This window comes from Macaca thibetana, chromosome 11 (genome assembly GCF_024542745.1).
Source record: "Macaca thibetana thibetana isolate TM-01 chromosome 11, ASM2454274v1, whole genome shotgun sequence".
In the NCBI taxonomy this organism is placed as follows: Eukaryota; Metazoa; Chordata; class Mammalia; order Primates; family Cercopithecidae; genus Macaca; species Macaca thibetana.
Genome location: NC_065588.1, coordinates 89732915 through 89758993, shown reverse-complemented (window position 1 = coordinate 89758993; position 26079 = coordinate 89732915). Strand labels below are relative to the sequence as shown.

General features: G+C 42.4%; 1 protein-coding gene across 3 annotated transcripts; it reads right to left on the bottom strand.

Annotated features, from left to right (window-relative positions):
• Nucleotides 1-82: 82 nt before the first annotated feature.
• On the bottom strand, nt 83-24987 carry NUDT4 (nudix hydrolase 4). 3 transcript variants are annotated; one of them, XM_050747207.1, is made up of 5 exons: nt 24856-24987; nt 8866-8976; nt 7759-7803; nt 4031-4118; nt 83-3709 (listed from the first exon to the last, which is right to left on the bottom strand). In XM_050747207.1, exons 1-5 carry the CDS (start codon nt 24952-24954, stop codon nt 3507-3509), a joined length of 546 nt encoding a protein of 181 aa, XP_050603164.1. In that variant the 5' UTR covers nt 24955-24987; the 3' UTR covers nt 83-3506. The 3 variants fall into 3 exon arrangements, with proteins under 3 accessions (XP_050603164.1, XP_050603165.1, XP_050603166.1); XM_050747208.1 differs by having other exon boundaries at nt 4031-4115; XM_050747209.1 differs by lacking the exon at nt 24856-24987 and adding an exon at nt 24503-24697.
• Between the last annotated feature and the right edge of the window lie 1092 nt (nt 24988-26079).

Sequence of the window (26079 nt, the reverse complement as noted above, 5' to 3'; positions counted from 1 at the left end):
TAAGAAATGTAATGCCGGCGGGGGTGGGGAGTGCCTTAGCCACTTATGCTTTTAAATGGAACTGCAATAATAAAAGTGATAGTAGTGCAGAAAGTATCTGTAATGTATTAGAATTCTAGGGTAAGTCAAGAGCTCATATTCATTAAAATAATGACACAACTCCATGGGGGTGGGGAGAACAGCAATAAAGCAACCACATACTATACTATTAGACTGGCAACATTAAGATGGAAAATATCCATCAGGAGAATACTGATATCTTAGTGGTAAGCAGTTCCTTTTAACCCAGTAATTCCACTGGTAAGGATCATACAAATGTACCACTAGGAAGAGATAATGTATATGATCATCAATGGGAGAACAGTAAAGGTGTTACTGTGGAATTCCCGACAGGCTTCCACTTGGAAGGGGAATATTTGACCACAGTTTAAACAACCCATGGTGAGCACATAATGCACTATGCCCTGAAAGGTATACGTTTCCACTGGGTGTTTATACATTTCAAAGTTAAAAGCATGCACCTTACCCAAAGTTTCAGAAAGCTGGTTTGCAAATCTGAGTTCATGTGTGTGTGTGTGTTTTTTTTCCAAAAAGCCATGATTTTTTCCATTTTTATTTGATGTTTCCAAATATAAAAAAGTCAAGATTCTTACACCAATTATCTCAAATGAGACCATGCAAAGCAATTCAGTGTGTACAACAATCATTTTTCCCCTTCAGTTCTGCTGCTTTATACAACAGCGTGATTGACAGAAAATTGGATGGCATGTGCTTGGTTGGAAAATGTCATCCATTTACAAAATAACAACATCATGCAGGACGGTTCCTACTTTGTCTGCAAGTCAATTCACAAAAAACTACTTATTTTCTGTTTTTTATTTGGGAGGCACATGGAACTGAAATTTAACTGCCCAATTTTATTCAACTACCCCACCAAAAAGAAATCACATATGACAGTCCCAACACTGCAAATGTTGGAGGGTTGAGATAGTAGACACTATTTGTTATACTCAGTAGAGTTAACTATTTAACAGAAATAAATCTCCCTAGGGCCTTTCCTCTAATTTTGCTAGACTGGGTTCCAGGAGAATCGTGAAGAACCCCTCATGTAAAATTTGAAGTGTGAAAACTGTATTGTTGCATTATGCAGATTTTTGCTAGTTGCATAGACTAAAGACAGTTGGTTTGCTAAATGGCACTGAAAATCCTTAGCGAGTGTCACTATGCAGTCCAAATGTTTCTGACCAAAGAAAATTATACAACAATATTTATAGGCTAACTTTAAAGAGATGGTTGACATTAATACTGTACATATTTTACATGTCAAATACATAGTCCAAGAGTTTATAAAACAAGTTCATGCATTATTACCTTATTACCTCTAAGAATATCATGTACAAGATAGGCACTCCCCCACCCCCCAGTACTTATGACAGCATTTCAGGTGGAAGCAGTCTTATATACAAAAACAATCCAGTTTCTCTGCTATAGTAAGTATATAATTTAAGGAAATTTCAGAGATTACTGACCAAAAAAATCTTTGAAGATAGAAAGCGTCAATTTGTGGGATTTAAAATGTTTCCTTTATAAAAGAACACCCAGAAGATGTAACCTCTGTACAAAGAAAAAATACAAAAATTCTGGATGATCATGTTTGATCACACTACATGCTTTAGAATGAAATGCCGCTGGTTAAAAGTTGTTCTGCTTTACTCATTCCTCTGACAGCATTAATTTGTGAACGTTTATATTTAGTTCAGCTGTATTTATGGCACGAGATCTCATTTTCAAAATGGCACTAATTTTCCTTAAGTGTAACAGCACTCTATTTTTAGCAGTAATTTTATTTTTAAAGGTTAATTTGTAGAACAAATGTTTTAACTATACTTTCTTCTACTCTATACTCCCCAGTTACAATATTTACAAAGGGCTGAAGTCTATATAAAAAAAAAGATCTTTGGCTGGGCGCGGCGGCTCATGCCTGCAATCCCAGCACTTTGGGAGGTCAAGGTGGGTGGATCACGAGGTTAGGAGTTTGAGACCAGCCTGACCAACATGAAGAAACCCCATCTCTACTAAAAATACAAAATTAGCTGGGCCTGGTGGGAGGTGCCTGTAATTCCAGCTACTCGAGAGGCTGAGGCAGAAGAATCGCTTGAACCCGGGAGGCACAGGTTGCAGTGAGTCGAGATCGTGCCATTGCACTCCAGCCTGGGTGACAAAGGGAGTCTCAAAAATAAAAAAATAAATAAATAAATAAATCTTTTACTTTCCCCCATCCCTCATTTTAGTCAAACTTCTCCCACCTCATTTCTGCCCTGGTTGGGGAAGTGCAAGAGTTTCATTCAGATAAGGTATCTACTATGTGTTTTAGATGGGATTCTGGATTTTAAATGAGTATAAAGTAAAAGATTTAATTCTTAGTTCAGGTATGTTCCAGTGCCTCGAAAGTTAGTTATGTGACAAATAGTACCTGTTGACAACCTAGAAAAGATGAGACATTCTAAGGTGCCCTAACAATCTTCAGCCTCTAACAGCTGAACAGGAAGGCCATTTCACTCAACTGTGATGCAATCATCACTGACTGGCATTTAGAGTTAGATTTCAAGACTCCACTCCTGTGGGGGGCCACTAGATTAAATAACTGAATACATTTTAAGAGCAATGTACACTGAGGGAAACACGGTTCTAAGGTATTATGCGTAGAAAGAGTATCGATAATGGGAACTGGCAACTGAGCATGCTAAACCAAATTCCATGAATACAGTTTTCATGTCTTTACTACATGCATTTTGCTAATATTTCCCTAAAATATTCACCAACTCTATAGAGTTATACTTTGTGTTAAGGTTCTATTGAGTTATAAGGGAAATAGGCATATCAGGTAGCTAGTGACATAATACCAGTTGTGAAAATTCAGACAAATGAGTCGACAAATCCCCAAAAATGGCAAATTAAGCCCCATGACAAAATAAGTTAGTGGCTCATACAGAGATAGCCCAAATCTGGAAATTTTGAATTAAAATTGTAATCCTGTAAAACAAGTTTTGGGGTGCATGGATTTCTTTAATACCAATAATATTTTTCGTTCCCACCACAGATGGATTTGCTGAATATGCTAATGCTGTGAATGAGAAAACAATTTTGGGGGAGGTATACTCACAAGTAATCTGATGACAAAATAAATCACAGACTGATGTCAAATGGACAAAAAATTGAAAATATGCTGTGAGAAACAGAAAACCAAAATAATATAGGGGTTTGCAGGGTGTGGCACAGTTAAGGCATCTAAACAAAAATTCCACATGGCTTTGGCTTATTAAAATATTTTACACTTTTTTTTTAAAAAAAGATTTGAAAGCATCTGAAAAACATGCAAATTGTTTGAAAACCTTGCATGGCAAATTCAGACAGTTTGCAAGCGTCATTCAGATGTTTGATGAGGAAAACAATGAAGCCTCTCCCCATGAGACTGCACATGGTGGGAGAGGCCTACCCAGTTCTCTCTATCTTATACTAGATGGCAACCCAGAGGTCTGTGCGGCAGTTACAAACAAGGCATTATTATCTGGAAGGGAAGGGACCGTAGAATTTCCATTGGCTGGGGAACAACCCAGCTTTAGCTTTTCCAGATACTCTGCATGTACAGGTTTATGACACTGGAGAACTTTGATAGCATCTTCTACTTTGAACCACTCTCTCTTCCTTCCTAGAGAAAAGAATGACATTGGTTACAAGACAGTCCATTTTAAAAAGTAAACCGTGTAAGTAATGTCCACTTACTCCCTGACAAATGACTGGGACAACAACATGTTGGGGAAGAACTAAGATGAATGTGCATCTCTGCATTTCAATTACCTTCCCTGCTCTAAATGAAGTGACCAGAAATAATCTAAGATGGAAACTGGACACAGGAATATAGCATCTGACTTAAGAGTATTCAGATAACAAAAGGGAACTTACTTACATTAACAGGATCTTCCCAACCTTCTGTTAGAACAGAGTATTCAGATATCAAAAGGGAACTTACCAATATTAACAGAATCTTCCCAATCTTCTAATATTTCAGTGACTGTTAGAACATAAACATATGTTCTGTGCTTTCGGTCTTGGTTCTGCTTGAATATAAAAAGAAAATGCATTTTAATCTACAGGAGGTAGCCATTGACACATTTTCCAAGGGACAAAAATTAGTCTGCCTTACTGCTGATTAGCATAGCATATTTCCCAGCACAAACAAACATATTCAGTTGTATAGTCCAGCACGAAAGTGATTTTATATAAGACAAAACATTTAAAAGTTAAAAAGATAGAAGACTAGAACTAGAGCGTCATCACTACTGGTGGTGAAATCGGCTCTCGATACTACTTTTTTTGTAGAAGTCTGAAGATGTTGCCCAGACTGCTCCACTCCTGCCCTCAAGGGAACCTCCTGCTTTGGCCTTCCCAAAAACTGAGCTTACAGCTATGAGGACCCAGCCTCCAGTACTAAACTTTTAACACTGATTTCTATATATCTGATGTTATTTTCTTTTTTTCGTTTTGAGATAGGGAGTCTCACTCTGTCGCCCAGGCTGGAGTGCAGTGGCTCGATCTCAGCTCACCACAATCTCTGCCTCCTGGGTTCAAGTGATTCTCCTGCCTCAGCCTCCTGAGTAGCTGGGATTACAGGCGTGCGCCACACCACGCCTGGCTAATTTTTGTATTTTTAGTAGAGATAGGGTTTCACCATGTTGGTCAGGCTGGTCTCAGACCCTGACCTCATGATCTGCCCGCCTTGGCCTCCCAAAGTGCTGGGATTACAGGTGTGAGCCACTGTGCCCAGTCTATCTGATGTTATTTTCATAAAGAAAATCTTAAGAGTTGAATGGAATCTTATTAAAATAACAGACCTGCATTCCCATAGTTTTTATCGATATCCCCCTCTTCCCTGGGGCTAATCCTGACAACCTTTCAATGCCATGGAAAACTGCTTCCTTTAGGACCTTTGTAAGAGCAAACAGCACCAATTCCTTTAAGCACTCCTCCTACAGGCCTGTCAAGGTGCACATAAACAACAGTCCATGGCCTGGCGCAGTAGCTCACGTCTATAATCCCAGTACTTTGGGAGGTCAAGGCGGGCAGATCACTTGAGGTCAGGAGGTCGAGCCCAGCCTGTCCAACATGGTGAAACCCCGTCTCTACTAAAAATACAAAAATATTAGCTGGGCGTGGTGGCGCATGCCTGTAATCCCAGCTACTCGGGAGGCTGAAGTGGAAGGATCTCTTGAGCCCAGGAGGCGGACGTGGCAATGAGCCCAGATCATGCCACTGCACTCCAGCCTGGATGACAGAATGATACCCCATCTCAAAACAACAACAACAAAAAACCATAAATACATAAAACAGGCACATGAGCTTGTTTCTAGGTTAAAAATTAAACAAGTTGGCCTTCCTTCATCCTGATTAAAGTTAGCCTTCTTTGCCATAGTCCACAACTTTAGATACTTGGTCCTGATTTTGGCCACAAACAACCTGAATAATCTACTCAAAACAGTGGGTTTTTATAGCTGGGAAGGATTATATTTTTATATCTGAGAAGGAATAAAAACAACAATAAATTAGAGACAACTGTCACTTAACACATCATTATTTTTAAGCATCAGTTGTTTTATTTCTATGTCTGACAAATCAATACATTTATTATGCTAAATTCACAAATTCATTAAAATCACTGGGATGAATGGGCAGGGCAATCCAATTTTCCCTTATACTTTCTAAGGGGAAAGGTATTTTTTGATTGACATGTCCTGGTAAACAGTATTTGTAAAGCACTTAATACTGTTACCTTCCCATATTATTTAAGCTTTATTTATAATGTGAGACGTTTTCTTCAAAAACCTTGTCAACTTACTGACAAATGTGTTATTTGTAAAAACCTCAATATGTTTTTCAGTTTAACCAGGAGATGGTGCTATTTAACTGGGTGAAGCAACTGCTGAATTCTGGAAAAGACTGAATTCTACCTGAATGACTTTTCTCTTTCTCTTTTTTTTTTTTTTTGAGACGGAGTCTCGATCTGCAACCTCCACCTCCCAGGTTCAAGAATTCTTCTGCCTCAGCCTCCCAAGTAGCTGGTACTACAGGCACGCATCACCACGCCCGGCTAATTTTTGTATTTATTTAGTAGAGACAGGGTTTCACCATATTGGCCAAGCTGGTCTTGAATTCCTGACCTCGTGATCTGCCTGCCTTGGCCTCCCCAAAGTGCTGGGATTACAGGCATGAGCCACCACGCCCGGTCAACTTTACTCTTAATAATTACTGTATTCTGGTAAAAGTCATCAATTCTACCAAGTGCTATAGAATCGGGATTTTTTTCTGAATTCCTAAGGCTTAAAAATAAAATTTATATGGTTCATAGTACTATAAAGACTGAACTAAGCTATAAATAGTACTCTGAAAAAAAGGAAAGTGACCATGTTTCTGGTATACTATGTATCTAGGTCTGAATCTTGGATGAAAATACATCTGGACCTCCTTTCTCCCTGGCTGCCAAAGAGTGCCTATCACATTCACATTCCCTCCCTGAAAATTCTATTCTACCCTCAGTAATAAGAGAATATATGAAAGAGAATTCTGTTCTTTTAGCATCTGTTCTATGTACCTGAGATTTATATTTTCATACAATCCTTTAAGTCACTATGTATATCATACAATATTATTTGCTAAGCGCAATGGGGACATTTCCAGATAAAATACATGAGACCTAAGCCTTTAGGTCATACTAAAAATATTGTACCTCCTAAAACATCTATACCCTAAATAGTCTACAGTGGATTAAGAGAAACATTTCAGTATCAGCTCCACTGTATTGTCAAACAGAAGTAATCGCTACATAATAATGCTGTATAAAAGTGATGGCAGCTGGGTGCCGTGGCTCACGCCTGTAATCCCAGCACTTTGGGAGGCCAAGGAGGGCAGATCATGAGGTCAAGAGATGGAGACCATCCTGGCCAACATGGTGAAACCCCATCTCTATTAAAAATACAAAACTGGGCCGGGCGCGGTGGCTCAAGCCTGTAATCCCAGCACTTTGGGAGGCCGAGACAGGCGGATCACGAGGTCAGGAGATCGAGACCATCCTGGCTAACACGGTGAAACCCCATCTCTACTAAAAAAATACAGAAAACTAGCCGGGTGAGGTGGCGAGGGCCTGTAGTCCCAGCTACTCCGGAGGCTGAGGCAGGAGAATGGCGTGAACCCGGGAGGCGGAGCTTGCAGTGAGCTGAGATCCAGCCACTGCACTCCAGCCTGGGCAACAGAGCGAGACTCCGTCCAAAAAAATAAATAAATAAAAAATAAAAAAACATAAAAAATAAAAAATAAAAATAAAAATAAAATACAAATACAAAACTTAGCTGGCCGTGGTGGTGTGTGCCTGTAGTCCCAGCTACTCAGGAGGCTGAGACAGGAGAATCGCTTGAATCTGGGAGGCAGAGGTTGCAGTGACCCAAGATTGTGCCACTGCACTCCAGTCTGGTGACAGAGCGAGACTCTGTCTTAAAGAAAATTAAAAATATAAGTAAATAAATAAATAAATAAACGTGATGGCATATGAAAAGGTGGCTTTTACTTCCTTTCCTACCTAATCCTGGACTGATGCCTACTGCTAGTCTGACAGAAATGTCTGGTTCAGGCTGCTGCCACATTATTTGGTTGGTTAGGAAGAAATCATTAATTCTATTATCAGCAAAGTGAAGATTACTTTTAACTCACCTCAAATATGCCCAGAAGTCTGCCTAGTTTTCCTTTGACTCCAGCCTATTAAAAAAAGATAAAATATAAAATGTTTACCTTTTTATAACAAAATGTATATAAATACAACTTATACTCTGGCTATTTACTTAAATCTAAATACAATACCTCTCCCCATACCAACTCACTATCTTCCTGCTTCTGTGAAGTTTTTATTGTCATTTACTTCATAAGTAGCAAGGACTGATCAAAAATTAGTATTTCTGGCTGGGCACTATGGCTCATGCCTGTAATCCCAGCACTTTGGGAGGCCAAGGCGGAAGGATCACTTGAGGTCAGGAGTTTGAGACCAGCCTGGCCAACATGGTGAAACCCTGTCCCTACTAAAAATACAAAAATTAAGGCCGGGCGTAGTGGCTCATGCCTATAATCCCCAGCACTTTGGGAGGCTGAGGTGGGTGGATCACCTGAGGTCAGGAGTTCGAGACCAGTCTGGCCAACATGGTGAAACCCTGTCTCTAATAAAAATACAAAAATTGGCCGGGCGCGGTGGCTCAAGCCTGTAATCCCAGCACTTTGGGAGGCCGAGGCGGGCGGATCACAAGGTCAGGAGATCGAGACCACAGTGAAACCCCGTCTCTACTAAAAATACAAAAAATTAGCCGGGCGCGGTGGCGGGCGCCTGTAGTCCCAGCTACTCAGGAGGCTGAGACAGGAGAATGGCGGGAACCCGGGAGGCGGAGCTTGCAGTGAGCCGAGATCGCGCCACTGCACTCCAGTCTGGGCAACAGCGTGAGACTCCGTCTCAAAAAAAAAAAAAAAAAAAAAAAAATACAAAAATTAGCCAGACACGGTGGCATGTGCCTATAATCCCAGCTACTTGGAAGGCTGGAGAATCACTTGAACCTGGGAGGCGGAGGTGGCAGTGAGCCAAGATCATGCCACTGTACCCCAGCCTAGCAACAGAGCAAGACTCCATCTCAAAAAAAAACGAAAAAAAAATTAAAATTAAAGTTGTGTCAGGCAACAAAAAGCACTCCTGCACCCATCTCCTTGTCTTAGTGTTATGTAGCAAAGGGCCTTGTTTTTAAAACTCCGAAACAGAATTTGTGTGAAAGAACATCTCACCTCCTCATAAACTTCCCTCACGGCAGCACCGCCAGGTTCCTCCTCAGGTTCCATTCCTCCTCCTGGGACAATCCACTGGTCTGGGTACCGGCTGCTACTCACCAGCAGCACCTGTAAGGTGAACCGCAACTGTATACTTCCAGCCTGAGAAACACTTCATATATAAACAACATTCTCAAACCTCTGCAAGGTTGTAACTCTACTCTAGATTAATCCATTTTAAAATTTAATTAAAATTATTAGGGGTACGCATTATACCACAAAATGCGATTAAGAACCTTTATGTTAAACACCATCTCTCTGAAATCAGAATTAACATTAACATGGTCGCACTACCAAATCACCTGTATCTAATAAAATAATTTAAACTACCAGATTCAATTGGTAAAACTCTCGAATTATTGGATACTAACAAAGAATAAAAACAGAAACTTGGCTTATTAGCCAGAGCTGTATGCACTGAGATCTATGGTCACATAAGTTTCTTTAGTTATGGAATATTCCAAATTTAAGGACATGACCATAGGTAGGTTTCCTTGTTTCCTCACCTAGAAAATAAGAATACTAAGAAGAAAACGGATTTATGAGAAAGAAATGGGGAAATGCACTAAAGTCGATTCTTGATACAGAGTGCTTGTTACTGTTATGATTAGGTGGCAAGAAGCATCCTTCATATTTTAAACCTGCATACATGGGCCAAAGTCACTTCATTCTGCTAACAGGCAGCTATCATTTATGATCTAGAACAGGACTGGCAATCTGCAGTTCACCACCTGTTTTTGTACAGTCTGCGAGTCAAAAGTATTTTTACATTTTAAAATTATGTGAAATTCAAATTTCAATGTCCACAGATGGAATTATTAGAATCGAGTCACACTTACTCATTTTTACATATTGTCTATGGTTGTTTTAGTGATGCAACAGCAGAGTCACTTGAACTCAAAGCAGTTGCGACAGAAACTGTGTGGCCCTCAAAGCTTAAAATGTTTATCTGGCGCTTAATTTGGAAAATTCTATGGACTCCTTACCAAGCATTAAGACTGAAATGTGGCCGGGCATGGTGGCCCACACCTATAATCCCAGCACTTTGGGAGGCCGAAGTGGGTGATCACCTGAGGTCAGGACTTCGAGACCAACCTCGCCAACATGGTGAAACCCCATCTCTACTAAAAATACAAAAATTAGCTGGCGTGGTGGTGCATGCCTGTAATCCCAGCTACTTGGGAGACTTGATGCATGAGAATCACTTGAACCTGGGAGGCGGAGGTTGCAGTGAGCCAACACTGCACCACTGCACAACCAGCCTAGGCTGGTTGGAGAGCGAGACTCCATCTCAAAAAAAAAAAAAAAAAGACTGAAATGTACAAACTGTTACAAAAATACCTTAATTATTTAAAGATGGTATTACATACCCATCTTTTAAATGAATACTTGGCCGGGCGCGGTGGCTCAATGCCTGTAATCCTAGTACTTTGGGAGGCTGAGGTGGGCAGATAACCTGAGGTCAGGAGTTCAAGACCAGCCTGGCCAACATGTTGAAACCCCATCTCTACTAAAAATACAAAAAATTAGCCAGGTGTGGTGGCAGGCACCTGTAATCCCAGCTACTTAGGAGGCCGTGGCAGGAGAATCACTTGAACCTGGGAGGCGGAGGTTGCAGTGGGCCGAGATTGTGCCGCTACACTCCAGCCTGGGCAACAGAGCTAGATTCTGTCTCAAAAAAATGAGACAGAGCTAGATTCTGATTTTGAGACAGAGCTAGATTCTGTCTCAAAAAAAAAAAAAAAAAAAGAATATTTGTGGGCTAGCTTATGTTGAACTTCACTAAAGTTAAAAATCAACTCGAGGTGAGCGTGGTGGCTCACGCCTATAATCCCAGCACTTCACATCTATAATCCCAGCACTTTGGGAGGCTGAAGTGGGCGGATATCTGAGGTCAGGGGTTCAAGACCAGCCTGGCCAACATGGTGAAACCCCATCTCTACTAAAAATACACAAATTAGCTGGGTGTGGTAGCACATTCCTGTAGTCCCAGCTACTCAGGAGGCTGGGGCACAAGAATTGCTTGAATTTAGGAAGCAAAGTTGCAGTGAGCTGAGATTGTGCCACTGCACTTCAGCCAGGGCAATAGAGCGAGACTCTGTCTCAAAAAAATAAAAAATAAAAATCAATAAACCAATTTGAACAAAAGTGTCAACAAAATTATCTTAGTATATTGCCTTCAAGTAAATTTAAACAGTTCTCCCTGGAAAACACATAGGGTTTATCATGAAGTTTCATTCCCAATGTGGATAGAGAGGATGATGACAGACAGGGTCTCACTCGAACATCCAGGTTGGAGTGCAGTGGCACAATCCCTGCTGACTGCAGCCTTCACTTCCCGGGCTCAAGTGATCCTCTCACTCCAGCTTCCCAAGCAGTTGGGAATGAATACAGGCACCCAGCACCAGGCCTGTCTTAATTTTGTACTTTTTTTTTTTTTTTTTAATGGAGTCTCACCCTGTCATCCAGGCTGGAGTGCAGTGGCATGGTCTTGGCTCACAGCAACCTCCGCCTCCTGGGTTCAAGTGATTCTCCCATCTCAGCCTCCAAAGTAGGTAGGATTACAGGCACCTGACACCACGACCAGCTAATTTTTGTATTTTGAGTAGAGACAGGGTTTCACCATGTTGGCCAGACTGATCTCAAACTCCTGACCTCAAGTGATCTGCCTGCCTTGGCCTCCCAAAGTGCTGGGATTACAGGTGTAAGCCACCCTGTCCAGTCTGATTTTTGTATTATTTTATAGAGGTGGGGTCTTGTCATGTTGCCTAGATAGATCTCGAAACCCTGGGCTCAAGTGATCTTTCCACCTTGGCCTCCCAACTGGGATTACAGGCAAGAGCCATAACAATTTTTTTTTTTAATGCATGCCAGCACCTCTATCTGCCCTGCTCCCTCCCTGCTGCCAGGAGCTGCTGGCCTTTAAGAGTTCACAGCCAGCACAGAAGTCCTCTCCTATTTGACTAAGTTACCAGGAACCCAGCTTTTCCAAACTGGCAAGTTTCAAGCTGACAGTTCAACAACTCCCACCTTTCTCTCAAGCCCCCAAAATGCTGAGTTAAAAGAGAATATCTTTTTAGGCATAGAACCCCCTCATTAGAAAAGCAGCATTCCAGGCTGGGCATGGTGGCTCACACCTGTAATCCCATCCTAGCACTTTGGGAGGCCAAGGTGGGCAGATTTCTTGAACTAAGGAGTCTGAGAACAGCCTGGGCAACATGACAAAACCCCCTCTACAAAAAATACAGAAATTAGCCATGCATGGTAACACGTGCCCGTAATCCGAACTACTCAGGAGGCTGTGGTGGAAAGGATCACCTGAGCCCAGGAGGCCGAGACTACAGTGAGCTGTGATCACGCCACTGCACTCCAGCCTGGGCGATGGAATGAGACTATCTCAATAAAAAAAAAAAAAAAAAAAAAAAAAAAAAAAAAAAAAAAAAAAAAAAGGCAGGGGGAGCTATTACATTATCAAATTATACCCAGATGAGACTTTATAGAAAATCAGAAAAAAAAAATTAAAAATCCAAAAGTGCATGCAAGGGTCTCTAAGTTCAAATTCCACTTTAAACAGAGAAACTACAAATCAGATTTCAAAACCTTTGTATTTTATTCAAAATTGGAGGCTTACAGAGGATCTATGGCAACCAAAGGCACCGGCCATCTATCAAGACTGGCAAGTGACTGTAAGTTTTTAAGTTAAATAAAAATGTTAAGGGTTTGTCTCGCATCACTGGAAAAGTAAATAGCAACTACTGGTCCAGACTGCAGAGTTACAGGCCTCTTGTTCTGGTCACTAGGAATGAGTTGAGGATAAACTGGTTTCTATTGCCTAGATGAAATTCTTGTTACACAATTCTATGCTAAGCAACTTCCTGGATTACCTTAATAATGGGACATAACGCAGGCGGCTAGCCACCTGAAAAGTACATCATCACTTAGTAAATAGTAAATAGGGAGTTTCAAAATCATCTATATTCAAAATGTTGCAGTCCTGAATAAATGAAATGCAAAGTCTCATGTATCTAGGTCAATGACTATGATGTTTCCAGTTCTCCAAGACAGCGAGCTAAACTACAGGAGATTAATAATGGTGAATTAGTATAAGCTGTGTCTGCTTTTCTGAAGAAACATTTTATGCTTCAGATTTTTTTTTTTTTTTTTTTTTTTTTGAGACGGAGTCTCGCTCTGTCGCCCAGGCTTGAGTGTAGCGACGTGATCTCGGCTCACTACAACCTCCGCCTCCTCGGTTCAAGCAATTCTCTGCCTCAGCCTCCTGAGTAGCTGGGATTACAGGCTCCCGCCACCACGCCCGGCTAATTTTTGTACTTTTATAGTAGAGATGGGGTTTCACCATCTTGGCCAGGCTGGTCTTGAACTCCTGACCTCGTGATCCACCTGCCTCGGCCTCCCAAAGTGCTGGGATTACAGGTGTGAGCCACCGCGCCCGGCCTATGCTTCAGATTTAAAACCAAACCTGCATCTACATGACATCAGCATATCTAAACTTTTCTTCCAAAAGTCAGTAACATGGAACCCTTATGTGTCAACATCTCTGTTTCATAAATTACTTTTTAGACAGTCTCATGAAAACAGTATATAAATTTGATAAGTGATTTAGCATAATCTAATAATTTATGGTGTAAGAATCCCTTGATATATTCCAAGAAGAAAATATTTGATCAAAACATTAACTTCAACTGTTTCTTTCCTTTTCTTTTCTTTTCTTTTTTAAGACAGAGTTTCGCTCTTGTTGCCCAGACTGGAGTGCAATGATGCAATCTTGGCTCACTGCAACCTCCACCTCCCCGGTTCAAGCGATTCTCCTGCCTCAGCCTCCCATGTAGCTGGGATTACAGACATGCGCCACCACGCCCAGCTAATTTTGTATTTTTAGTAGAGACGGGGTTTCTCCATGCTGGTCAGGCTGGTCTTGAACTCGAAACCTCAGCTGATCCACCCGCCTTGGCCTCCCAAAGTGCTGGGATTACAGGCATGAGCCACCACACCCAGCCAAATGTATCTTTCAAAAATAAATAAATAAATAAGCCGATAAATTTAAATGGGTAATTATCTCATTTAAAGGTTCTCATTTAAAGGTTGCTCACTGCAACCTTTGCCTCCTGGGTTCAATTATCTATGGTCCAGAAATGATTCAGTCTAAACTACTAGCTTAAGGCAGATTTGCTAATATCCAACTTTTGGTGATGGCAGTTTTGAAATCCAGTATGTTTCATTAAGCACTTGTCTACTCATCTAAATTGACAAACCTGCAGATAGAACCTCACCACTTTAAAATGTTTTTCAAAAGAAAATCAGAATCATGAAAATGGGCTAGCAGGAAAGAAGCATCATGCACATGGTATCCAAACTAAATCTATTCACTTTCATCTTTACAATCTTCAACCCCTAGAAAGATAGAGAACAGACTGACTCCTGTCAAAAAGTCACAATTCTGCACAAGTTCTCCACCTTAAAGAGAAGCACTATGGAGAAAGAAGTTGCTGATTTTGCTCCTTATCTACTAATTGTGTGATACTGAACAGGAATTGTATGTGATGAAAAGATACTGAATATACATCTTTCCCTCAAAGCTTATATTCTTGGAGGTACGGTTGGAGTAAAGTCACACAGAATGCTCAGTATTCTGTCTAAAAAGTGCAAGAACACATATATCTATATAAATCTGTATCACGATAAATTGTGGACAAACGATTTAGCCTAATCCAGTAACTTATCATCCAAGAGTCCCTGGACATCCCAGGAAGAATAAACTTGGTCAAACCAATAACTTCAAATATATCTTTCCATAAAATGATCACTTTAAATGGGTACTTAATATCTGTGACACAGAAATGACTGGCCATCTAAACAACTAGCTTATGAAAAGAGGTCTTTCCCTCAAAGATGTGATGGTGACAGATTTGAAAGTCTGTCTGTTTCATTAAGTACTTGCCCACTCATCTTGAATAGTTCATTTGGGTGTTCAAATGAGGGCCAAGGTCACATTTGGGGTGGGGGGAAGGTGGGGAGAAGGTGGTGACTAAGAGTGAGCAAGAACTGAGGGATACACTCCAGATAAGAGAACAGCCTGCACGATGGCGTATGTCTGCCAGGGTGGAAAAATATGAATAGCATTAGTAGAGAGAAGGACAATTAAAACAGTCCTCTACCTGCCCCCTACCCCAATAATAATGAACAGGTTTTTAACTTAAGGCCAATTAGTGTGATAGCAAGGCCATCCTGTGATTATCTGGGGTCTGTCATGCACTTGGAAGCAGTCCCCAGCACTAGATCTAGACCAATACAGATGAAAAAAAGTTGGTATCACACTGGAGCATGTTTATATTTTAATTAGGCAGACAACAGAGGACACTAACAACTGTTTTTAGGCAGGTGGTTGTGATTAAGATGAAAACATAACTCGGTGTTTCCTAAGAACCCCCACACCTGCTCTTTTGTCCAGTGTTACATGACCATTTCTCTTTCCAGAAAAACATTTCACCAAGTTAAAAAGCCTGGGATTATAAAAGAGAAACTGGGAGTGGTGGTGAGGAGTTGCACCGTAGTGGCACACTGTCATTCCAGAACTATCAAGAACTCAAGAATTACAGCTTTTCTGTTGAAGTCACTTGGAATCTGTTGACGATGAAATCATCAATGTAGATTTTTCTGGACTGCATTTTTATAGAACTACTAAAGTAATTCACCTTGAAAAACCAGTTTTGTAAAGAGCACGCAAATAAAACAGTCCAGCCGGGTGCAGTGGCTCATGCCTGTAATCCCAGCACTTTGGGAGGCCGAGGCAGGAGGATCACTTGAGGTCAGAAGTTCAAGACCAGCCTGGCCAACATGGTGAAACCTCGTCTCTACTAAAAATATAAAAAGTAGCTGGGCATGGTGATGCATGCCTGTAATCCCAGCTACTTGGGAGGCTGAGGCAGGAGAATCGCTTGAATCCAGGAGGCAGTTTGCAGTGAGCTGAGATAGCGCAACTGCATTCCAACCTGGGCAACACAGCGAGACTCTGTCTCAAAAATAATAATAAAAAAAAAATCAGAGTCCATTCAGTACTGTTTTCCAGAGGCCAAAATTAGTAAGAAGGTATACTTTCCTTATCAAAGATTTAGCTATGTTCTTCCAGTTAAGAGTTTTCCAACCCAGACAAAAGATTTGACGTATCTGCTAATGCAAATGTTAAGTGTTCCACAAAAATTTTTTTTTGAGAATGATGAAAATATCTAGTAGAGTCAGTAATGGAAATTTTGTTTCTTACATAAATTTTGGAGATACTAGTTCTGAGCAGTGTTTTTACTAGTCATATACTCATTTTTCAGCTTCATTATACCTTTTCTACTAAAACTCTGTGGGAAAACTCAACTATTAATAGTTTTATTTTATTTTTTTTTTTTGAGACAGGGTCTCACTCTGTCACCCAGGTTGGAGTGCAATGGCGCTATCTCAGCTCACTGCAACCTTTGCCTCCTGGGTTCAAGCAATTCTCATGCATCAGCCTCCTGAGTAGCTGGGATTACAGGTATGCACTACTATGCTCAGCTCATTTTTTTTGTATTTTTAGTGGAGACTGGGTTTCACCATGTTGGCCAGGCTGCTTTTGAACTCCTGACCTCAAATGATCCACCCACCTCGGCCTCCCAAAGTGCTGAGATTACAGGTGTGAGCCACTGCGCCCAGCCTGAACTATTAATATCTTCTATAGGCCAGACACAATGGCTCACACCTGTAATCCCAGTGCTTTGGGAAGCTAAGGCAGGCAGACTGAGTCCAGGAGTTCAAGACCAGCTTAGACAACATAGGAAGACCCTGTCTCTACAAAAAAATCAATAAATTAGCCAGGCATGGTGGCATGTGCCTGTAGTCCAAGCTACTCGGGGGGCTGAGGTGGGAGAATCACCTGAACCTGGGGAGTTGAGGCTGCAGTGAGCCATAACTATGCCACTGTACTCCAGCCTGGGTAACAGAAGTGAGATTCTGTCTCAAAAAGAAAAAAGAAAATTATATATATATATATATATATATATATATATATATACACACACACACACACACACACACATTTTTTTTTAAAAAGACTTACAAAGATATATATAATCTTCTATACATGCAGAAATCTAAAATCAAATTTCAGCACAATTTATTGTAAAAGCTTTTTTTGGTTTGTTTTGAGGGCGCCATTTACTGAATCACAGCAACATAACCATAATGGTTGCTTTTCTTGCAATAATATTGATTTCAAATAATGGGCAGCTGCTCCTAAGACCCTCCTACAAAAGTGGAAGAATCTCAATCTCTAGAACCCTATCACAATGCATTATTCTTCAATACTCCCTCTAAATGCACACAACAGCCATCTATACATTTCTATGATACCCTCAAATTTACTAGTATAGTTAGCATGCTAATTAATGCTCTAAAGATGGGTTATAAAAGCTTATTCTACAAAGACACACCAACAGTTGACAGAGCCACACATGGTCATTCATAGATTTGAAATTCCTTTCTCTGAGTGGATTAGATTTTCTGTATCCATCAAGATGCCAGTCTGTTACATTAGCGATGACAGAGATGAAGGAAGATGCATTCAACCTTCCAGATAAATCAGAGCTGAGACCATAGGAAAGATTGATGAAAAGGAGACTACTCATTCTACCAGGCTGCAGAGCCAGACTTGGAGCACACTCAGACCCCAAAGCCACCGCTATGAGTGTGGTGAGAAGTGAAGACACCTCTTCCTACTCTATTCAATCTATCTTCACATAAGCATTCTTCCTACTGCACTACTCAACCTTACTCCCCCTTTCCATGTATCAGACAATGACTAGAATAAAACACCACTCACCTGGCACTGTTCAAGAGTTATTTTGTCTTTTCCTAGATACCTAAGGTTTTAAGCATTTGGAGAGAAGCATTTATCACTTTAAGAATAGTGTAGTGGCCAGCCATGGTGGCTCATGCCTGTAATCCCAGCACTTTGGGAGGCTGAGGTGGCTACACCATTTGAGGTCAAGAGTAAGAGACCAGCTTGGCCAACATGGTGAGACCCCATCTCAACTAAAAATACAAAAATTAGCCAGGCGTAGTGGCATGCACCTGTAATCCTGGCTACTTGGAAGGCTGAGGCAGGAGAATGGCTTGAACCTGGGAGGCAGAGGTTGCAGTGAGCCGAGGTCGCGCCACTGCACTCCAGCTTGGGCGACAGAGTGAGACTCTTAAAAAAAAAAAAAAAAGTCTGTGAATTAGAATGATCTATTGCAAGCCCGCTCAACCTGTGGCCCGTGGACTGCATGCAGCCCAGGATGGCATTGAATGCAGCCAAACACAAATTTGTAAACTTTCTTAAAATATTATGAAATATTTTCGCAATTATTACTTTTTTAGCTCACCAGCTATCATTAATGTTAGTGTGTTTTATGTATGGCCCAAGACAATTCTTCCAATGAGGCCCAGTGAAGCTAAAAGATTGGGCACCCCAGGCCAGGCGTGGTGGCTCACGCCTGTAACCCCAGCATTTTGGGAGGCTGTGGGCAGATCTCGAAGTTAGGAGATCGAGACCATCCTGGCCAACATAGTGAATTCCCATTTGTGTTTCAGCTTTTACCCTTAAAGCTGCAATTGTCATGGCTTTGCTCATATTCTCTACTAAAAATACAAAAAATAGCTGGGCATGGTGGCATACGGCTGTAGTCTCAGCTACTCGGGAGGCTGAGGCAGGAGAATCGCTTGAATCCAGGAGGCAGAGGTTGCAGTGAGCCGAGATTGCACCACTGCACTCCAGCCTGGTGACATGGTGACAGAGCGAGACTCCAAAAAAAAAACAAAACAAAACAAAAAAAGATTGGGCACCCCGATCTATTGTATAGAATCTATACCCTTTATCAACAGACGGGTCCTCCTGGCTGAGGATGTATAAGAGAGTGCTGTTCAAGGGCTATCTAATGCAGTTATGCCTTCAGAGGCTGTAGGTCCCTGGGCCCCGAATTCCCATTTGTGTTTCAGCTTTTACCCTTAACGCTGCAATTGTCATGGCTTGGCTCTAAGAACTCCAACCACTATATAGATACCATGTTCTGTTCCCGGGAAGGGGAGGGGAGGAGCCATCCAGAGAACCTCAAGTGATCCCTAAGAATGAAGAGGTTTATTTTGAAAATTGTAGCTATTTAGAAACCATTTGTTGTTATTTTTGAGATGGAGTCTCGCTCTGTCACCCAGACTGGAGTGCAGTGGTGCAATCTCAGCTCACTGCAACCTCTGCCTCCTGGATTCAAGGGATTCTCCTGCCCCAGCCTCCGGAGTAGCCAGGACTACAGGCACACACCACCATGCCCAGCTAATTTTTGTATTTTTAGTAGAGATGAGGTTTTGCCATGTTGCCCAGGCTGGTCTTGAACCCCTGACCTCAGGTGATCCACCCACCTTGGTCTCCCAAAGCGCTGGGATTACAGGCGTGAGCCACTGCACCTGGCCTACTTATAAACTGTTTTGAGGTTGCTGTTCTTTCTTCCCAAATTATCATGAATCAGGATATCATGAATGGTTAAAACTACATGTTAACCTACTTCTACTACACTTAACCAAAATTAGGCCAGCAGTGTTATTAGGAACACCCACTATGCACATGGACATTTTACAAGAACATAGGTTATGAAAATGGTTTGATACATGCTAAACAACTACCTACTATTATTAAGAAAATTAGTACTTCTTTTTGGACTACAGAGGCACAGTAGACCAGAAATAACAGTTCTTTCTTCTAAACTATGTTTAGCTCTAAGTTATATGGGATTGGTAGATAAGAATTATCAATAATGTGGTAAGTTAGGTTGACCATGGCATTTTTACCTAGCAGGTCAATGTTTTAAAGTGACTTAAGCTTTCTTCAATTAGAGAAAGTCTTAAGTTATACAAAGACCCTAAGAAAAAAAATAATGATCCAATGCAAATTCGACATTAATGCCTGGTTTTATGATAGGAAACCTTCTGGGAGAGCTGGAGGCACAGATGAAGAGGTTGGTGACACTTCTCTGTGTTTAAAAAAGGCTTCCAGGCCGGGCACGGTGGCTCACGCCTGTAATCCCAGCACTTTGGGAGGCCAAGGTGGGTGGATCACACACAAGGTCAGAACAAGGCCATCCTGGCTAACGCAGTGAAACCTCGTCTCTACTAAAAATACAAAAAATTAGCTGGGCATGGTGGCGTGCGCCTGTAGTCTCAGCTACTCGGGAGGCTGAGGCAGAATGGTGTGAACCCAGAAGGCAGAGCTTGCAGTAAGCCAAGACAATGCCACTCCACTCCAGCCTGGACGACAGAGCGCGACTCCGTCTCAAAAAATAAATAAATAAATGAAAATAAAAATAAAAATAAAAAATAAATTTAAAAAGGCTACCTTTGGATAGTACTTATTTTTGATGAAAGTGTTCTCCATTTGAAACAAATACTTCAAGAACTTAACTCTGAAGAACTATGAGCCCCAGAATATATGTGTGAAAAGGGTGGACTGACTGTTGATTCTAAGTATAAAAATGCTAGTGGAGATTTAACTCTAGTAATATTTTGTATTAGTATTGTTGTTCATCAGAGCTCTGGTTTTAGGTTTTCAGACTCAACCTTTCCCACCAAAGCTTTACTGCATGATTCTGTACAACTCAAGATTTTTCAGTAATATATATTCAGCATTGGCCGGGCGCAGTGGCTCAAGCCTGTAATCCCAGCACTTTGGGAGGCCGAGATGGGCGGATCACGAGGTCAGGAGATCGAGACCAGCCTGGCTAACACGGCGAAACCCCGTCTCTACCAAAAAAATACAAAAAAAAAACTAGCCAGACGAGGTGGCGGGCGCCTGTAGTCCCAGCTACTCGGGAGGCTGAGGCAGGAGAATGGCGTGAACACGGGAGGCGGAGCTTGCAGTGAGCTGAGATCCGGCCACTGCACTCCAGCCTGGGCGACAGAGCAAGACTCCGTCTCAAAAAAAAAAAAAAAAAAAAAAAAAAAAAAAAATATATATATATATATATATATATATATATATATATATATATATATATATATTCAGCATTATAGCAGACCATCTATAGAAGACAGCCCCTGGCTCATAGAGCTTAAAAGCTAATTAGGGCAGCAAGTTCTATGGAAGAGTAGTGGTTAGTTTTCTTTTCTTGTCTTTTTTTTTTTTTTTTTGGAGACAGGGTCTTGCTCTGTTGCCCAGGCTAGAGTGCAAAAGCATGATCTGGCTCACTGCAACCTCCGCCTCCCAGGTTCAAGTGATTCTCATGCTTCAGCCTCCTGAGTAGCTGGATTACAGGCACATGCCACCACGCCCGGCTACTTTTTGTATTTTCTATTTTTAGTAGAGGGTTTCGCCATACTGGCCAGGCTGGTCTCGAACACTTGACTTCAGGTGATCCGCCCGCCTGGCCTGTAGTGGTTAGTCCTTAAGACTGATCTGTTAATGCCTCTCTTGCAAGTATGTCTGGATTCCACCCAGGATCAAGTCATTCTACTTCTCCCCTTAGCAGTCCAAACCTATTTTGCTGCCAGATCACTCTCAAGCTTGAATACATCTAATATCTAAATGTTCTTTGTTCAAAACTAAGAGTTCCTTTCTTGTGTAGCAATTTCTCAACCTTACATTTTAAGTGTTGCATATTTCAACTATTACTTATAGTTGAAAATCTACCACAAATCTACCACAGCCCCAAGTCTTGTTCTATTTGAGATGCGTGGTCCCTCCTTTCCCAGTCATCCACATCCAACTCCAAATGACTCACATTGGATCTTAACCCCAGAATACCCGACCACACTTTTCCCTTACTTTATTTCCCTTTCCATTGATCACTTGTCCAAACTTCCCCTATAGAATGTTTCTTAGGAGCTAAGAGCTCATCTCTTCATCCCCTTTTAAACGATCATATATGCAAATACATTCAACAAAATCCATTTCTGATTACCTATTTGTAAAAGCACTGTCATCTTTCACTGTACAAGCACAGTACCCAGCTATTCTACAGGGCAATTAGTTGTGGGCCTGTCTAGAAGTCCAGCTGCCAAAACTAAGGGTGCTTCCCCACAGAATAACTAGCTGGGGAGGTAGGTCAAATAAACAAAACATTTAGAAACAAAGGACCAGAGCTCAAAAGGATCTGCCAGCTTCTGTGACCTTGGGATAGGTTACTTCTGCTACCTAATTTCTTCCTAAACAAATACTAATACGTATTTACCCTACAGAGCAGAAGAAGATAAAATGGAAAATATTTAATATATAAAAAGCCACCTTAAAAGAATAACTCTGCTCTTAGAACAATCTTCTTTCCTAGAACAATCTGTTCTAAAGTAGAAACTTACTGAGAACTTCAGTACAGGAACAGCCAGATGGGAGCGCCACATAGCTTTTTTGGGGTCAAATTGCAATTACTCTTTTACTTCCATTTGTATAAACATTTCATCCTCAAACAAAACATATATTTAAATCTCCCAACCAGGATCTAGGTGTTTTTCATCCAGTAGAGGGAAACAGTTGTCACCTATTCACTAGAGAGGTGGGTTCAAGCTGGTTTTCTAGACTCTCCTGGGAAGTCTGGCAATGCAATTTCAACAGAGTGAAGCCAAACTCATAGAGAAACAATAGGATCTCCAGGAAAGCTAACAGAGTTTATTCTGCAATCATCATGTAATAGATAGAGCCTCAACCACGCACAACCACAGAAATGAAAATTCTGAAGAGCTAAACCAGATGTTAAAGTTGGCTGTGCATTTCACTTAAGGAGAATTCTAGAGTCTTCCCTCAGATCATATCCTCTAACAAGATGACTCACTCACTTCGATCCTCAACCTACAGGTTATCTGATTTACAAAGTTTTACACAATGGATATCTCTAATATATTCTCCAAAACTTGCTCCCTACTTCACCTTACCTAATGACACTGGTCTCTTGACTCAACTAGAGGCCATGAATTTAGTATTTATTACAGTAGAAATAATACCAAGCATAAAAATAACCATTTATTTTTGTTGCTAAAGTAATTCCTAAAGCTTCTATCAGACTTTGCTTTACCATAAGCGCAATATAGATCATCATTTCAATTTCCATCACTCATATTTTCTCCTAGAGTCTAGTATTTTTACAAAGCCTGAATTCCAAGTTCACATTACGGCAATACTTCAGTCGCCACTTTCAGAAAGGCTTCCAAACTTAGCCTCACAAAAATCTCAGTCATTCAACAAACAGAGCCCACCATCAGGAGTAAGGACTGGACCCTGACTGAATCCTGACTCTACCACTTCCTAATTGTGTCATTTGGGAAAGTACTTATGCTCTGCAACGGTCTCCTTACCTATAAAATGGGAATAACTTCACTACCTCCCAGTGTTAAAAGGATTAAATGTATAACAAGTTTTCTTCTGGCAGTGCCTGGCACATGGTAAGCACTCAATTAAGAATATCATTATACGATATTGAGAAAACCAGACAAGATCCTAGACCTATCTTGATCCCTTTTGGCTATCATTTCTTTTATATTTAAAGTTTACTACTTTGCCTCAACATGGCCCCTTTCCGCTAAGGCTTTATCTTTTTTACAGAACACACTTAATGCTTGTTGACTTGTTCACTTTGTAAAAGTTAATAACCTTTCCCTTTGCAGTTTCTAGCTCTCCTAAGCAGACCCATCTCAAAGGCTGGGACCGTATTTCTCTGGACACTCGTTTGCTTCAGGTATAACACGTAAAGGCTACGAGTGAGCACAGAGCAACCCATCTAAAGGGCTTGGTTTCTTTTCAAAAAAAAAATAAAGGCAAAACAAGGGTTTGAAGGGCAAATTTCGAGAACGTTTTGTTAACATAACAAGAACTAAGCCACTGAGTGTATTCTAAGTCATACTCATCACAGCTACATAGGGACTAGCAGTAAGGAAGCCATTAAATTCCCATCTCCAGCCTTAGCCTCGTATTTTATACACGGTTGGTTATGAAAGCAGAACTCAGAGTGTTAATTTTTTTTTAGCTGTGTAATTTATCTTAAGAGTGGCAATACCAAAAGGCTACTATTGCCCTAAGCAAACTTCAACAGCGAGCCATTTTAAATAAATATGACTGAATTAAGTAAAAATCGCTCTCCAGGGAAACCCCAAGGGTCTCATTCTCAGCCCAATGCAGATGGTAAATTACACAAGGACTGCTCTTGAGGCTGCTCCTTTCCAGATGTCAAGTCAGAGAGCAAAGAACCCTTTACACAGAAGCTGAGAGCTGTAGATTACTGTCTGAAAATGGCAGCTTTGCCCATCTCTAGTCCATCGTCTCCCTTTTGGCATTATTCCACATTTTTCACTAACCATCTTTCTGCAGTCAGAAAACTTTAAGAAAGGAAGGCCTTTTAAAAAATGAGGCATAATTATGCCAACAGCTAGCGGGTTCATGGACCCACAAGAATTGCCAAGACTAGACTGCGGGGTCCTCAATTCCAAGCACGAGGACTGTCTGTTACTCCACAAACATGCTTAGATCGAATCCGAGACCGCAAATGGCTGTAACATGGAAGGAAAATATGTAAAAGAGGCACAAGGGCTCTGCTGCAACACTCACGCCATTTCCACCCTCCTCTCGCTGAGCACTCGAGGTTTATCCGGCTTTCAACTCAATTCGCACATTAAGATGGTGACTCCCGCTAGGCGAGACTCACACGGCACGGGACCTTCCCGGGGACCAGGCGCCTTCTCGAGTGCCCAGATGGAGAAAGTGGGGCTAGGCGAGCCCCCTTTGTCTCCTCTATCAGCCCCGAGAAAGGAAGGAAGAAGGGAGGGAGGAAAGGAGGGAGGGAGGAAGGGGGCTAATCCCTCCCAGCCCCTCAGCCTGCGCCCGGGCGGGGAGGGAGGGGAAGCACCCGGGCCCCAGACCCCGGCGCCCCGGAGGGCAGCGTGCGCCGCTGGGCGCCCTACCTCGTCCTCCTGCTCGCTCCGGAAGCACAGGCACGCCGCCCGCTTCTTGAAGCCCTCGCGGTCGTAGGTCCGCGTCTGGTTGGGCTTGAACTTCATCATAGAGGCGGGCTCCTGCTGCTGCTGCTGCTCCGGCCGCCGCTGCGGGGGCCCGGCCGCCGCCACCCCGCCGGGGAGTGGGGGCGAGGGCGAGTCGGGCGCAGGGGCGCCGGGAGCGCTGGTCAGTGCGGGAGGTGCGGCGAGGCCGGTCAGTCCCGGGGCCGGCGGCCGCTCCGACGCGGGCGGGACGGGACGCTAGCGCGGGTCACTGGAGCCCGGGTGCCGAGATGAAGGCTCCGCCTCTGCCCGGGTGTCCGCCGCTCTCCATGGAGCCCGACTCCCGCTCACCTCCGCTCCCTCCGGCCGCAGCCGCCAGGGGAAGGGCGGCTCGAGGCGCGCGCCACGCGGAGACAGTTGCGTGAAGACCCGCTCCCACTGAGCAGCAGCGCCGTGGCGACCGCGCGCCGCCCCCTCCGCTACTGTTTAAGTGAGGCCCACAGGCGCCCCCCCCCCCGCGCGCCACTGCGCCTGCGTGCAGAGACGGTTGCAATGGGGCGGGGGGTAGGGGCGGGGCCTCGGCCGCCGGGTGGGCGGGGCCGCGCGCGCTCCAGGGCTCGAGTACGGCGAGGTCCTGGGACTGACTCTGGAGTCCAGCGTGGGATGACCGTGCCCCGGAAACATGCCAGTGAATGGAAAGAAGCCAAGGTCCCCTCCCTCCCTGCTGATACCCTCGACTTTGCCAATGAGGACCCTAAATACCAGCTCCACTACAGGGGTTGTAACTACATACACCCTCACCAAAGTTGCAGCCTGGCCAGGAAATGCCAGGGGACTTTGCGACGATTGCAGACTCCGCGGTGACTGTGTAGATACGTCCAGAATTCGCCCGTGTAGCGCGGGGAGAGGCGAGAGTGAAGGCTAGAAAGGTTAAGACGTTAAGTGGTTTTTTTTTCTTTGTTTTCACAAATGAGGAGTAGACAAATTTCCTTTTTTTTTTTTTTTTTTGTATTTGTATTTTTAATATTTGGTTGGGGATGGCTTGTATTTTTTTAAAGAGTCAACTCTAGCTTAAACATTTCTTTGAAGCTATCGATAACATCCCCCACTTTGTGCCAGCTTCCGGAAAGTATTAATACTGGCAATGGCTAATAGTTGCGAAATGGTTTTCATGTGGATCTCTTGCTAAGT

Coding starts and splice junctions, on each gene's coding strand:
- NUDT4 (XM_050747207.1), bottom strand. CDS start 24,954: ATGATGAAGTTCAAGCCCAACCAGACGCGGACCTACGACCGCGAGGGC. Junction 8,977..24,855: donor GGAGCGAGCAGGAGGACGAG/GTAGGGCGCCCA, acceptor TTCACCTTACAG/GTGCTGCTGGTGAGTAGCAG. Junction 4,119..7,758: donor GACTTCTGGGCATATTTGAG/GTGAGTTAAAAG, acceptor TTTATATTCAAG/CAGAACCAAGACCGAAAGCA.